A 16,524-nucleotide genomic window follows, 5' to 3' on the forward strand; every position below is an offset into this window, starting at 1 on the left:
CTTAATGAATCCACCCCCCCGGGGTTTGTTTACACTTGTCAACCCCGTGCCTCTGGCTGTGGAGGAGGTGTCGCGATAATTTATCGCGAGAAGTGGAAAGTGCTGCCGTTGCATGCACCTGCTGTTAGCTCTTTTGAATCAATTGTGTGTCAATTGTCTGGGCCAGTTCCTACCATCATTGCAACTGTCTACCATCCTCCTAAATCAAACAATGATTTTTTTTGAACGATCTTGCTACCATTCTTACCCATTTATCTACAATTACTCCAAATATAATTCTGCTGGGGGATTTTAATAAACATCTGGACAATATCAATATCCTTCTCACTAGAGACTTTTTATCTTGCCTGGAGAGTTTTGGATACCAGCAGCACACTGATGTTCCTAACCATTGTAAAGGACATATCTTGGACCTGATCTGCTGCTCTGGTGTTGTTCCTCTCAATCTTACAGCAGATGAACTCACTATAACTGATCATTTTCTCTTTTCATTCAATGCTAAACTTACTTTTTCTGTTCATAAGCTCCCCCGTCTCATAGCTTTTCGTAACATTAAGAATATTAACTTGATTTGCTGTCTTCTAGAATTGATTCCCAACTGGACTTTTATAATTTATCTACTCCCATAGAACTGGTCTCATATTATAACACTTGTCTTAATGGTATTCGTAATTCTCTTGCTCTGCTAAAAACCAGATCTGTTTCTTTTTCTTTTTCTGCTCCCTGGTTTACGCCTGAACTTCGGCTTCTGAAAGCTAAGGGCAGGCAACTTGAAAGGTTATATAAAAAATCTGGACTCTTTGTCCACAAAGAGATGTATAAAAATCATGTACAATCTACAAGGATTGTATAGCCCAAACTAAATCAAACTATTACACTCAGTTAATTATACAGGTAACTCCAAGTCTTTGTTTTCATTACTTAATAATGTTACACAACCTCCAGATTCCTTACCATCTCAACTTTACTCAACTGCTTTCTGTAATTATCTTATGTCCTTTTTTAATGAGAAAATCCAGAGGATACATCAGCACCTCGGTCCAGATCCTCTCTGTATTTCTTCTGAACTACACTCGCCTATTCACTCTTTTTCTTCTTTCCAGCTACCCACTATCTCTGAAATCACAGATCTCATCTGCAAATCCAACTCATCTACTTGTCAGCTGGACCCCCTCCCTACAGTTCTGGTTAAAGCCTGCCTCCCCGCTTTGGTCCCTCTCGTTTCTGCCATCATTCACTCTTCTCTTACTACTGGTATTATTCCCTCATCTTTTAAAACTGCTGCTATAACCCGGAAACTGAAAAAACCTGGTGCTGATCCTACTAACTTCAATAATTTCCGCCCTATTTCTAATTTGCCCTTTATCTATTTATTTATTATGTGAATTTCCCCTTGGGATTAATAAAGTATCTATCTATCTGCAAAATTCTCGAAAAAATAGTGGCTATCCAACACCACTCCCACTTATCTCATAATAATCTATATGAAAAGTTCCAGTCTGGTTTTTGCCCCCTTCACAGTACAGAAACGGCAGTTGTTAAAATTACCAATGACCTTCTTATGGCTGCTGACTCCAGTCTAATTACTATTCTCATCCTCCTTGATCTGAGTGTGGCTTTTGATACTATTTGTCATACTACTCTCCTTACTAGATTATCTCTGATTGGAATTACCCACACTCCACTTGATTGGTTTAGATCCTACCTCTAACCACCATGGGGAGCAGAGCATTCAGCCGTTCTGCTCATGAGCTCAGGAAATCATTGCCTACCGAGCTTAGAAATATCAAATCATATTCATCCTTCAAATGTAAACTTAAAACACATCTGTTTAAAATGGCTTTTTCTTTATGATTACAGTGGTTATATTTGGTTTTAATTTTTATATTTTCTGATGTTTTTAGTTTATTATTGTGTCTTTTATTTATTTATTGTTTGTTTGCTCAGTGTCCTTGAGTTCTCAGAAAGGCGCCTTGTATAAATAAAATGTATTATTATTATTATTATTATTATATAAAAGACCTGGAGAATCATTTAAATACTAAGTTTACTACAGACTTTACAGAAATTCCAGAAAAAATTGATGAAAAAATACAGGAAAATACAAGTAATTCAGAGAGTACTTGCTGCTCAGCTGAAGGCGTTACGTTTACGACTTCTGTTGAAATAGTTGAACAATCGACATCCACCACTAACAATAAAGAAACAACCACAAAATCAAAACGTAATTTGCTCACTGGCAAACTGGAAGATAGATACAGGAGGAACAACATCAGAATGGAAGGTCTCCCTGAAAAACAAAGCCCCAGCCCAGTGAAACTTGCAGCCCAATTATTCTCTAAAATAACTGGAGATGACTTCAAATCAGACACAGATCTCAGCAACCCACCATATACATGAATCGAATGCCTCAAAACCAAGAAGCTCAATCATCCGTTTCAACAAAAAATAGGCTAAAGAAAACTTCATGTCTCTTCTCAGACTAAAAGAGGAAATTATATTTGAAAATAACTGCATTCGTATTTTCCTAAATTTCTCTCCTGCAACAGATACTGAACGTGCTGCATTCTACAGTTTTAAAGAGTGCCTACATAGAGATGAAAACAGATACAGCCTTGTGTACTTTGCCAAACTGAAAGGGGTTATTGAAGGTGAGTTATACATTTTTAGCTCTCCGAACAAAGCAGAAAAAGAGCTAAGAAGACTGATCCCGACATGAGTCATACAGTGTTCTGGTAAGGCAAAGAAGATTATGCTTGCAGCTTGCAACTTCCTCCATTTGTATTTCCTTTTCAGCCACCTTTCCCCTTTTTCCTTTTTTTTTTTGTTAAACTTCAATTATTATACTATATTGAAATTTCTTCCATTGAATATATGTACATTTTTGCAACCTCAAAGTAACTACCTATTTAGTGTCCCCCATCATATCATAAATATGTGTGCACCTAACGTGGACGATAGCGATTTCATGCAAAATGTATTCACATCTATTCCTAATGTTATAAAATTACAATAACCGGAGACGTTAATTGTGCTTTATATTCAGAGCTGGATAGGTCTTCAGCTAAAGCAGCGATAACATCTAATACTGCAAAAAGTTTTTAATGGATCAGAACTTATCAGACCCATGGTGGTTTGATAACTTAAGAGTATATTCTTTCTTCTCACAAGTTAATTATCGTTAACCAAGAATTGATTATTTCTTCACAGACAATAATTTTGTGCCCGTTATCAAATCTGTAAGTACAACATTATTGTTATCTCTGACCACACCCCTCTGATCCTGAGGCTTAAATCACTATGTCCTACGCACTCATCTCATCTCATAGCTGGCGTCTTACCCTTGCGCCCCCCATATATATATATATGAATCCTTAATGCATATTTTTAAATCGTCACTGGCAACATACCAAAGGACCAGAAAATGGAAAATGGAAAAAAAATGGAAAATATTATCCCATTATATAAGAACAGTAATTGATCAGATTAAAGTAACCATAGGCCAGCAAGCTTAACATGCATCACAGGTAAACTATTGGATGCAATTGTTAAAGATAAAACTGAACTACAAATGGCAAGAACAGGAGTTTTACTGAACAGTCAACATGGGTTTTATTTATCTTGACTTTCAGAAAGCATTTGATAAGGTACCACATAAAAGGTTGGGCATCAAACTAAGGGAAGTGAGAGTTCAGGATGCAGTGTATAAATGGGTACAGAATTGGCAAAACACAGGATGCAGAGGGTTATGGATGATGTTAAGAGTGGGGTCCTTCAGGGACCAGTGCTAGAGTTGCTGCTATTTTTAATATACATAAATGATTTGGAAAGGAAAATATATAAGCTGGTTAAGTTTGCAGATGATACCAAGCTAGGCAGATTGACATATAAATCTAGAATTAGTTAAATTGTTACAGAAGGACTTGGATAGCATATAGTCTTGGGCAGATGTGTGGCCGACGAAATTTAATATAAGTAAATGAAAAGCATTACACATAGAAAGTAAAAATGTTAGATTTATAAATTGAAAGTACACCTTAAGAGAAGGATTTAGGAGTTGCTGTGTACTCATTAACATCGTCTTCCAGACAGTGTTCAGAAGCCATTAAGAAGGCTACAAGAATATTAGGTTATATAGCACAATGTGTAGAGTACAAGTCCAAGGAGATTTTGCTGAAGTTTTGTAACACCCTGGTTAGATCTCACCTGGAGTGCTATGTATAGTTTTGGTCTTCAGGCTACAAAAAAAAGACATAGAAGTGCTAGAAAAAGTCCAAAGAAGAATGACCAGCCTGATTTCAAGACTGTAAGGGTTGAGTTATGATAAAAGATTTTAAAAAGCTGATCCTTTTTAGTTTAAGCAAAAGGAGATTAAGAGGCAACACAATTGTTAAAATTACTTCAACTAGAACCCGAGGGCACAAATGGCACAAACATTAGGATGTTTTTCTTCACATAGAGAACCACAGATACATGAAAGTAAGTTAGCAAATAATGTGGTGGACAATGTGATTTAAGGGACCTTCCAAAATAAACTTGATATTATTTTTGAAGAATTAAGTGAAAAGTACTGGAGAGCACTACTGGGCTAAATGGCATGTTTTCATCTAAATTATTTTAAATATCCTTGTCTCTGACTCTTAAAATGTGAAGGTCAAATGTAGACTGTGTGTGACTTTTTGTTTTTGATTTATTCTCTCTTATTTTCTCATTTGTGAATTAAATGTATTTACAAAATGTGAATCACCATTTTTGGAACAGGAACAATCACTCAAAAAATGTGCACTTTTTATTTTTCATAGTAAGGGCAACTAACGTAAGCTTAACTGAGGAATTTGTACAACTCTTAAGAGGCCAATTTATTTATCACTAAAATCATGAGGCACAAAAAATGGAACAAGGTTTGCCTTTTGTTATCTGAAGAGATCTGCACAGTTAAGATTTTGGTGCTATGTTGGAGCAGGTGACTTGTTTCAAGTGGTGTGATTATTTCAAAGAAGGTCGCTGGAAGAAACAAAGTACAAATACATTTAACAACTTAAGTTATACTTTGATCTAATGTTCACACTGGATATACATTAGCTATTGTCTGTCTGCAAGAGCATAAATTACCTCTGTAAACAGCAGTTTTTCAAGATAGCACTGAATCAGAATTTTTGGTGTTGTGAACTGTATCGTTATATGAGAAATAACAAAACAACTCCCTGACTGCTAAACTCATTCAAAAATCACTTTAGGTCTCAATAAAGAAAGACGTCAGGCGAACAGCAAGTTTAAAACTGACAACTGAGATTAACTTTGACTGCCCATAAATGCACTCAGAAAATGCATGTAATACTATGGTCCATAGCCCAGCTGAACAGTATGTGGGTGTTATAGTTCAAGCTCCTGCATTATTTGATGCTATAACTGCCAGGAAACAACTGAAATTTAACTGTATTTATACAAGAAAAAAACAATTTAGCAATAGTTGAATGAGATCATTACCTAAAAAAGCCAGACTGATTTATAATTACTATCCAAAGTTCCCACTACCTCATAGTGCCTAACTGTTAGAAAGAAAGCCTGTTATCATCATGGCTAAACAACATAACAGTCAAAGCAGCTCTGTATGTACATGGGAAGGGCTGCCGGCTATGACTTAGTCATTACTTTAGATCCATGAAGCCTCTCCTGTTTTTTATTTTTTTAAGGACTAGATTTCAAACAGATGTCACATGTATTTTGTGTCTACTGTATGGAAGCACCTGGAGTACACCTTTGTATGGGAAAAAGTAAATGTACACACTCTCAAAGACTCAGCCTTTATTTTAAATGGTGATCAGTAACAGGCCATACTTAAATATGTAAACTAAGCAACAAAATGTAAACATTCATTAAATCAGATATTGAGTAATTAATGTTCTTTTAAAAACAGATTTAGAAATGTGTGATAAGGGAAAAATAGATCAGGAGACAGTGAAAAATGAAGAACATGTCAAAATTGAAATGCCAAGTAGGATTGTTTTGAATAATAAGGCTGAAAATTTCAAAAAGGCGATCACTTCAAGTCTGAAAGAGCCTGTAAACAATGGAGAGCTGGTTGCAATACGCATTCTACTCTTTCCTTAAATGCAGTCTAGATCTTCTTTATAAAGATGCGGTAGAATGCAGAAACTAGATGTGAATTTTATAACTTTTAATTATAGAAAATACAGAATCAACCTTATAAACTCCCCAATATACGGGTTCATAAAGTATTCAGACATCTTCAATTTTGGTATGTTGCAGTCTTATGCTAAAATCCTAAAAATTTTTAACCCCCCTCCCCTCCCCACAATTTCTTACACATCAAGCAATATATACAGTACAGTAATCCCTCCTCGATCGCGGGGGTTGCGTTCCAGACCCCCCCGCGATAGGTGAAAATCCGCGAAGTAGAAACCATATGTTTATATGGTTATTTTTATATATTTTACGCCCTTATAAACTCTCCCACACTGTTAACATTATTAGAGCCCTCTAGACATGAAATAACACCCTTTAGTCAAATGTTTAAACTGTGCTTCATTACAAGACAGAGATGGCAGTTCTTTCTCACAATTAAAAGAATGCAAACATATCTTATCTTCAAAGGAGCACCGTGAAGAGCAGATAATGTCAGAGAGAGCGCTCGCTAAGAAAAGCAAACAATCAAAAAATCAATACGTGCTTTTAAGTATACAGAAGCACCGGCGATAAAGCGGCATTTTGTAGAGGAGCGTCCTATCTTCTAGGCAAACAGCCAATGTGTAAACAGCCCCCTCTGCTCACACCCCCTCCGTCAGGCAGAGAGAGTGAGAGAGACAGAGAGAAGCAAACAAAACAAGCGCCACGCGGGAAGCATATCTTATAGCATTGAGGAGTTTTAGTTAATATGTAATACTGTACATGCTCTGATTGGGTAGCTTCTAAGCCATCCGCCAATAGCGTCCCTTGTATGAAATCAACTGGGCAATCAAACTGAGGAAGCATGTAACCTAAATTAAAAGATCCATTGTCCACAGAAAGCGGCGAACCAGCAAAAAATCCGTGATATATATTTAGATGTGCTTACATTTAAAATCCGTGTTAGAGTGAAGCCGCGAAAGTCGAAGCGCGATATAGCGAGGGATTACTGTATATCAAATACTCCAGAATGATAAAATGAAAATAGGATTTTAGAATTTTTTTGCAAATGCATTAAAAACTGAAACTTGACACAAGTATTCAGACCCTTTGCTATAACACTTGAAATATGGTTCAGGTGCATCCCATTGTATTGATAATCATTGAGATGTTTCTACACCTTATTTGTTTGAAGTCTATTCAATTGATTACACAAGATTAGGATAGGCACACAATAGTTAAATATAAGGTCCCACAGTTGACAATGAGCAAAAACCAACCAATGAGGTCGAAGGATTTTCCAGAAGAGATTGGAGAGACGATTGTGTCAAGGCTCAGAATCGTGCAAGGCTTCAACAAAATAATTCCTGCAACATTGAGGGTTCCCAAGAGCAAAGCTGCCTTCACAATTCTTATACTGAAGAAGCCTTGAACAAACATGACTTTTCCTAGAACTGGTCACCACGTTAAACTAAGCAATCCTAGCAGAAGGGCCATGGTATTAGAGGTGACCAAGAACCTGACTTTTATCTAGATATGAAAACATTTACCTGGAAAGATAAAATTTCCAGAATGACAACCATCACTGTAAAACTGTCTGCATTTTATGACAGAGTGGCCTGACAGAAGCCTCTCTCTCAGTAAAAGCAACATGAAAGGTCAATTGAAGCTTGCAAAAAGGTACCTAAATGATTCTTGAGACTGTAAGAAACAAGATTCTCTGGCCTGACGAAACCAAGATTTGCACCATGTCTGCAAAAAACCGGGCACCACTAATCACCTTTGTAATACTGGTGCAATGGTGAAGCACAGTGATGGTAGCATTTTTAGCTGCAGAGACTGGGAGACTAGGCAGGGTTGAAGGAAAGCTATATGGAGCAAAGTACAGCGATATCTTTAATGAAAGTCTGCTCCAGCGTTCTCTCAACCTCGGATTGGGCCTAAGATTCACCTTTCACAGGACAATAAGCACAAAGCAAATGCAACACAGGGTGGCTTAGAGTCAAATCTGTGAATGTTCTTGAGCAGCTCAGCCAGCCTGGACACGAATCCAATTGAACACCTCTGGAGAATTGCTGAAAATAGCTGAAAAATTATCTACTATCCACCAAACCTGACTGAGCTTGAAAGGATATGCGAAGAAGAGCAGCAGAAATCCCAAATCTATGAAGCTTGTTGAATCATACCAAAGACCACCATAATCACTGACGAAGGTGCTTCAAAAATGTACTGAGTAAAGTGTCTAAATACTTCAAGTTTTATTTTAAATAAATGTAATAAATTTGCTGAAGTTTTCTAAAATCCTTTTTCTGCGTTGTCATTGTGGGGGGAAAAAAGAATCTAAATGATTTTAGCACAAGGCTGCAACACGGAAAAATGTGAGAAAAGTGAAGAGATTAGAGTACTTTCTAAATCTACTGCACATACTCTCTCAAAGGTAATTTACAATCTCAAACTGATCTGAGAACAAGTGTATAAAGCCTGCAGGAAGAATATGGTTTCAACAATAAGACACACTATTAAAAAGTATAAACACAGTTAATAAATCAAACAAAAAAGTGGCACAAAAAATTCACCAGAAAAGATAAAATGACTGGATCTATGCCAGCTGAAAATGTAATAACCATAACAAACACCTAATAAGTATTTGGACAACATTTTTATGGCGAGTATTTATACATTCCAATCTTACCAGTATTACTCTTTTATATCTGCACATTTTCATTCACTTAAAGTTTTTCTTTTTGTCTCATATACATTTTTTTTTATTATTTATGTCTACTGCAGCTCTACTGGTGCCAATTCTTACATAGTCTTCATTTTATTAGAACACATAAACAGACTCCAAAAGCAGCACCATCCTTTCAAACAAACTTGCACATTGTTGATTAACTTATGCATACTATGAAGTTAGTATTCAAATTACTTTTTGACTTTGCAATGGATGAGATTACATTTCATTCAACACTCCCCAATCTAAAAAATGGACTGTTGTTTCATACTTATTCTATAAAATGCAAATGCAAAATGATTAAACCTGGTATTATTTACTTTAAATCTATAGGTCTATGTCATTTTGGATCAAAAGTGTAAGAATACATAGCTAAACTACAAAACAATTGTCTACTGTTAAAATACTATTCATTGCCCAGGAGTACTGTGTTAAAATACTGCGCATATAAAACATCTAACCATGTAAAAATACTTTGACAAAAAATGACCTTATGGGCAAGAGCTATGCCTGACCTTGAATCGAAGGAGCAGCAAGAAAGTTGCCAGAAAGATGGATGTCTTAATAGGACACTGAATACTATATTTGGAAATTTTTAAACAATCATTCTAGACCTGAAAAAATTCTAAAATAGAGATCAAGACGGAGTATTAAATCTCCTGCTGATAACCATTATGTAAGAACCTTTTGGAAATATTTGGTAAGGAAGACAAAATAGCTAGACTAAAGCTGAATTTCCCCTTGGGATTAATAAAGTATCTATCTATCTATTATATTCCCAATACTAAAACATAATAAAAACAAAATGTCTATATGAAAGTTTGTATAAATGCATTACCTGTTTGGTTGCTATTTTATTGTATGATGCATATTTGAATGACAGTTTTTGTTTAAACTGTATTTGCAAATGTGTACAAGTGCTCCATATGGACAAAAAAGTATGCTATATTAGATGAACAGAAGCATTGACACCAGAATTACCAGAGCCAACAAAAAAACCTCATAAAACCTTAAATCCCTTCACACCTCTCCGTCAGCCTCTTTTATCTTGTAAATGTATTGATAAGCCCAAACAGCATGCAGCCTGCTATACCATCCACCCACCGCCTCAGAACGGGCAAGAAGTTCTCCCAGTTCCTGCCTTGATTGATTATCTGGGAGCTATTCAGAATTGTAAGGGGAAATAATTTGATGTGTGTTTTGCGTCTACAACAATCTATGTAAACACATCGTTAAAACAGAAACGTTTTTCAAGTTTTAGTAATAAATGACAAAATGTAGACATGAACTGTATGTGTGTGAATGTTGATGGCCAAATATCAAATAAACACTTTCACGAAAGGTGCAAGTACAATACGACAGCTTTCGTGGTGCAGCGGTTAAAACTGCTGACTTATAAACCTGAGGTCGGGAGTTCAAAACCATCTACCGCGCAAACTTAACCTTCTGAGTAGTGAGCTGCTCTTATTGTTAATATTATACAATACAAATAATACATTTGATTTGTGTCTGTAACAGCTGGTGTAAATTTATACAACTTGTAAAAGCGTTTATTTTTCACTTTTATTCTCTCTGGAAATTCTCTTATCTGGAGGAATAAAAGCTGACACACAAACGCTGGTGAATCTGCCCTCTTCGTATCTCAGCGTCACTTAAATTTTTTTCATTCAGTTTTATTGAGTTTTCTTGCTCATGCTGAATTAGTATGCACCTTATGGTCCATGATGTCAAAGCCGCACTGACAAAAAAACAGAGACATAGGTATATATGATTTTTGGAATAACTCATTTTATGACCTCTACAGTACATTTCAGAAAACCTTCCGACACAGATGCAACATTATTCATATTATTCATATTCATTTGCATGCCTTCTTGCGCTTGTAATCAGTGAAAGCGTGTTTTTTTGAGGGAGAGTGTCAACGTGACAGAGAATAAAACTGAAAAAAAGCTAACTTTTACAAATACCATACATTTACACCCTATCTGATGTTGTTCGCTTTCAAATAATATTGCATTAGTCCGGTGATGTTTTCTGATTGGTACTATTCAGGTCATAAAATGATTTCTTCAAAATGTCACATATATTGTCTTTTTTTTTCAGGTGTGTAATAGAAACAAGAGCATAGAGAGAAGTGTGTACATTGCAACAGGTACACATATCGTAAATGTAGGAAGGACAGTCCTTGTCTGTGTGTGAACTGTTAAAATTTGAATTTGATTATTGCATATAGCGCTGAAATGACCTCTCTGTACTATTCTTTCCTCTGCATGTCCTGGAGTACAAAAGACACCTTCATACAGCAACATGTGGGGATTGGCAAGATCGGGGAAAAAAAAAACATGCGGTCACTGATTACAAGCACAAGAAGGCATGTGAATGAATATGAATAATGTTGCATCCGTGTCGCAATGTTTTCCGAAATGCACTATACAGATCATAAAATGAATAATTCCAAATATGCTGCTTGCTGCTTTTCTTGATCGCACATTTACAGGACAAAAGATGCTGACGGAGAGGTGCAAAGGGATTTAAGGTTGGCCGGACTTATGAGTTTTTTTGTAGGCTTTGTTAATTCAACTGTTAAGTAAAGCCGCAAAGACATTAGATAGATAGACAGATAGATTAGATAGATTAGATAGGTTAGATAGATTAGATAGATAGAATCTGTTAGCTTTGTCCACTTTTTTTCATTACTAAAGTTTATATTCACAGACCCACAGCTCCTGGCAGAGGTGTCCATGAACTGAAACAAATTACATTTCAGCAGAATTTTAAACTTAATTGTGTAGAAAGAAAAAAAAACATTTACTCAGTGGTAGATTCATCAGCATCACTTGCACATTGGTTTTCAAGTCCAGATACTGGAATAACATCAAGTTTTCTGGGAAGCATCTGGCCCCCTCCTTTCACTGGAGTAGAGTCTGAATCAGCAGCATCGTCTTCTGAAACAAAGAACTGGATATACAGGATAAAATAAGACAGAGAGTATTAATGGAGACACAAACACCCAAAGATATATACAATGACTTCAGGAAACAAATTTAATGCATCTTCATTGATCACCATACTCTAAGCATCACTTAAGACACATTGATGAATTTGTTGACATACAAGTATATATACTTCCAGTCACCACAGCTTTCAGATTTTCAAATCTAGGCCTGTGGATTATGACGTCATTATATCATCATCATTGCCGAGCTCAAGTGAGAGGTACAAGTTTCAGTTTAATTAAATTCATAGCCACCTCTCTCACATCCATACAAACATACCTGCACTTCTGGAACATCATCAGAGGCATCTAAAACTTCCTCTGTCTCCTTTTCCTGTGTTGCACACTGGTCTAGCTCTTCTTCTTCCTCTTCACCCTCCTCAATAGGAGGTGCACTTCCTCCAGGGGCAGCTGTCCTAGTTTTTTTTTTCTTGGAGCTCTTTTTCTTGGAACCCTTTTTACGGCCATCCGTGTGCAGGTGTGTTGAAAGTGGATGGTGAATGTGATGGGAAGAATGGCGATGATCTATAATCATTAAAAAAAAAAAAGCATGATATCACAATTTCAGTAAAGCTACCGTTTAAATTCTGCATCACTTGCAATTTAGGAATTTAAAAAGTGCATCAAAATCTGTAATTTTCTAACTGTAAATTCAAACAATTTTAATTTATGTTTTTTAAATGACATGGCATTTTCACCAGCTCTTTTTGATACTTATCCAATTATATAATCGAAAGTACATTTGTGGAGTTTTGAAAAAAGTGTGATTTGCTGGGTGTATATCAATCTCTAACACTCTAATGATCCAATAATTATGTCTTTATATATTGTATTTAAAGCACAATAAATAAGTGATATATAATTTGAAGTTCAGAGGCTATGTACTCTGCTGTTTATAATTGCTTTACACCCGACAGCACTACAAGTACATACGTTTCCATTATATATATATATATATATATATATATATATATATATATATATATATATATATATATATACAGGTTCAGTATCATTTGCAAAATACTATGGGACCAGGCATTCACCCCATTTTACTAGGCTTTCATCAGCACATATTGCCTTTAACACTAGAATTACCAAAGCCTACGAAAAAACTCATAGATCCGGCCCATCTTAAACCCGTTCACACCTCTCCGCCAGAATCTTTTGTCATCTAAATGTGCTGATAAAGACAATCTGCAAGCAGCCGGCTATTCCATCCCCCCAGCCGACTTAGAATGTGCACGAACTTCTCCCAGCTCATGCCTTGATTGATGATTTGGGAGTGAAGTGGAGTTTTACAGTGGAAATAATAGAGCGTTATTTGGAACACACGCATGTCATGTGTGTTCCATTTCTACAGTAATCTGTGTAAACACATTGTTAAAACAGAAACTTTTTCATATTTTACTAATAAATGTTACAAAATGTAGGCATAAACTATAAAATGTGTGAAGCCTGAAGTCCAAAGATCAAATAAACACTTTCACAAAAGATTCAAGAACAATACAACAGCTTCCGTGACGTACCAGTAAGATTTGCTGACTCAGAGCGCAGCAGGCTTGCCGTGCCTAAGAGACCCGAGTTAGACTCCCCAGTTTTTTTTTTTCTTTTTAACCTTCGCCGCTCTGCCTGCCTGCCTGCACTCCCTGTCTATCTATATAGTAATAACACTAATTTTATTATATAGCAGCTTCCCTGTCTGCCTATCATATAGTGGCTTTCTTTCCTATCTATCTACACTGCTCACAAAAATTAAAGGAACACTTTTTTTATTGGGCCTGGCATGAAATCAATTAAACCTGTCTGATAATTTTCTGGTTGGTTAAGCAGCTGAGGTCATTGTTAATCACTTTCAGCTGTATTGGTGTTCATGGACTTAACGACAGGTGCACTAAAGTGGCAACAATTAGAAAACCCTCAAAACAGGACTGGTTTTACATGTGGAGGTCATTTCAAGTTTCTCCCTCTTGATCTTTTTTGGCTGGTTTTCCACTCGTGCTAGTTTTGGCTTGAGTAATCATCTCTACTGGCAGTATGAGGCGATTCCTTAACCCTACAGAAGTTGCACAGGTTGTCCAACTTCTCCAGGATGGCACATCCACACGTGCTGCAGCAAGAAGGTTTAATGTGTCTCCCAGCACAATCTCCAGAACATGGAGGAGATTTCAGGAGACTGGCTGTTATTCTCGGAGAGCTGGACAGGGCCGTAGAAGGTCCTCAACCCATCAGCAGGACTGATACCTGCTCCTTTGTGCAAGGCGGAACAGGCTGAGCACTGCTCGTGCCCTACAGAATGACCTCCAGAGGGCCACTGGTGAGAATGTCTCTACCCAAACAATCAGGAACAGACTTCATGAAGATGGCCCGACGTCCTGTAGTGGGCCCTGTGCTCACTGCCCAGCACCGTGGAGCTCGACTGGCATTTGCTCAACACCACCAGAATTGGCAAGTCCGCCACTGGCACCCTGTACTTTTTACAGACGAGAGCAGGTTCACCCTGAGCAGCTGTGATAGGCGTGAAAGAGTCTGGAGAAGACAAGGAGAGCGATATGCTGCCTGCAAGCGTCGTTCAACATGACAGGTTTGGTGGTGGGTCAGTGATGGTCTGGGGAGGCATATCCATGGAGGGACGCACAGACATCTACTGCGTAGGAAATGGTGCTCTGACTGCCATAAGGTATCGAGATGAAATCTTTGAACCCATTGTCAGACCCTACGCTGGTGCAGTAAAGTCATGGTTTCCTCCTAATGCACGACAATGCCCAGCCTCATGTGGCAAGAGTATGCAGGCAGTACCTGGAGGATGAAGGAATTAAAACAATTGAATGGCCTTCACGATCCCCTGACTTAAACCCAATAGAACATCTGTGGGACATTATGTTTCGGTCCATTAGGCGCCGCCAGGTTGCTCCTCAGACTGTACAACAGCTCAGGGATGCCCTCATACAGATCTGGGAGGAAATGCCACAAGACACCATCCGTCGTCTCATTAGGAGCATGCCCCGACGTTGTCAAGCATGCATACAAGCTCGTGGGGGCCACACAAGATACTGAAAAGCATTTTGAGTAACAGAAATTAAGTTTTTGAAAAAATGGACTAGCCTGCCACATCTTCATTTCACTCTGATTTTAGGGTGTCTACACAATTGAGCCCTCTGTAGGCAGAAAACTTTTATTTCCATTAAAAGACTTGGCATCCTTTTGTTCCTAAGACATTTCCCTGTCGTTATTTGTATAGATATCCAACTTCATATTGAGATCTGATGTATCTAATGTGTTTCTTTAAAGTGTTCCTTTAATTTTTGTGAGCAGTGTATATATCTATCCCCTTAGCTGTTTTTTTATATAACTATTATACAGTGCCTATGGGGTGCCAAACAGGCAATTACAATGATTTTCGGAATATATAAAGTAATTCCTGAATATATAAACTCAGAGTTAGAATATATACAGTCATTACCGAATATATAAAGTCAGTGTTGGACGTATCTGACGTACCCTCACCATATATCCGGGCTTGGGACCGGCACAAAGAAACACACTGGTTTGTGCATCCCCTGTGGCTGGGTTAGACCCACATGTAAAGTTTTAAGCAGTAATGATACATATTTTTTCCAAGTACCACTGGGACATTTTACTGTTACATTTGGAAGCAGAGAATGTTTTTGTTCTTTCCTAAATACATTTTTGCATTTTGTCATGCCTTTTGTGTTAATGTATAATATACAGTTAGGTCCATGAATATTTGGACAGAGACAACTTTTTTTCTAATTTTGGTTCTGTACATTACCATAATGAATTTTAAATGAACCAACTCAGATGCAGTTGAAGTGCAGACTTTCAGCTTTAATTCAGTGGGCTGAACAAAACGATTGCATAAAAACTTGAAGCAACTAAAGCATTTTTTTAACACAATCCCTTTATTTTAGGGGCTCAAAATTAATTGGACAAATTAAAAAACTGGAAATAAAATGTTAATTTCTAATACTTGAAAACCCTTTGCTGGCAATGACAGCCTGAAGACTTGAACATGGACATCACCAGATGCTTAGTTTCCTCCTTTTTAATGCTCTGCCAGGCCTTTACTGCAGTGGCTTTCAATTGCCGTTTGTTTGTGGGCCTTTCTGTCCAAAGTTTAGTCTGCAGCAACTGAAATGCATGCTCAATTGGGTTAAGATCAGTGTGACTGACTTGGCCATTCAAGAATTTTCCACTTCTTTGCTTTAATAAACTCCTGGGTTGCTTTGGCTGTATGTTTTAGGTCATTGTCCATCTGTATCATGAAACGCAGCCCAATCAATTTGACTGGATTTAGCTGGATTTGAACAAACACTAGGTCTCTGAACACTTCAGAATTCATTCGGCTGCTTCTGTCCTGTGTCACATCATCAATGTTGAGCGGAGCGGATTTTAATTGGCATGTTGATGAAGGGAACAGTGGGGACGAGGAGGTGATGGGTAGGCATGGTGTCAAAATGAGGAATAAGGAAGGTCAGAGGATAGTGGATTTTGCCAAAATACATATTTTAAGAACAGGGAGGAACATAGGGTTACGTACAAGCGTGGAGGAAGATGCACACAGGTAGATTATATCCTATGCAGAACAGTTGACCTGAAGGAGATTGAAGACTGCAAAGTGGTGACAGGGGAAAGTGTAGTTAAAAAGCAT

The 16,524-nt window shown here is 37.3% G+C and overlaps 1 protein-coding gene across 4 annotated transcripts in view; it reads right to left on the minus strand.

The window, feature by feature from the left end:
- slc4a2a (solute carrier family 4 member 2a) overlaps positions 1–16,524 on the minus strand; it is a 330,719-nt gene that overhangs the window by 66,954 nt on the left and 247,241 nt on the right. For all 4 annotated transcript variants that reach the window (XM_039753217.1, XM_039753219.1, XM_039753218.1 and 1 more), the window contains 2 exons: positions 12,133–12,377; positions 11,670–11,815 (listed from right to left, as the gene is read on the minus strand). In XM_039753217.1, the coding sequence (XP_039609151.1) occupies positions 11,670–11,815; positions 12,133–12,377 (391 nt within the window). The remainder of the gene's footprint in view (positions 1–11,669; positions 11,816–12,132; positions 12,378–16,524) is intronic.

Source organism: Polypterus senegalus, chromosome 5 (assembly GCF_016835505.1).
Source record: "Polypterus senegalus isolate Bchr_013 chromosome 5, ASM1683550v1, whole genome shotgun sequence".
In the NCBI taxonomy this organism is placed as follows: Eukaryota; Metazoa; Chordata; class Cladistia; order Polypteriformes; family Polypteridae; genus Polypterus; species Polypterus senegalus.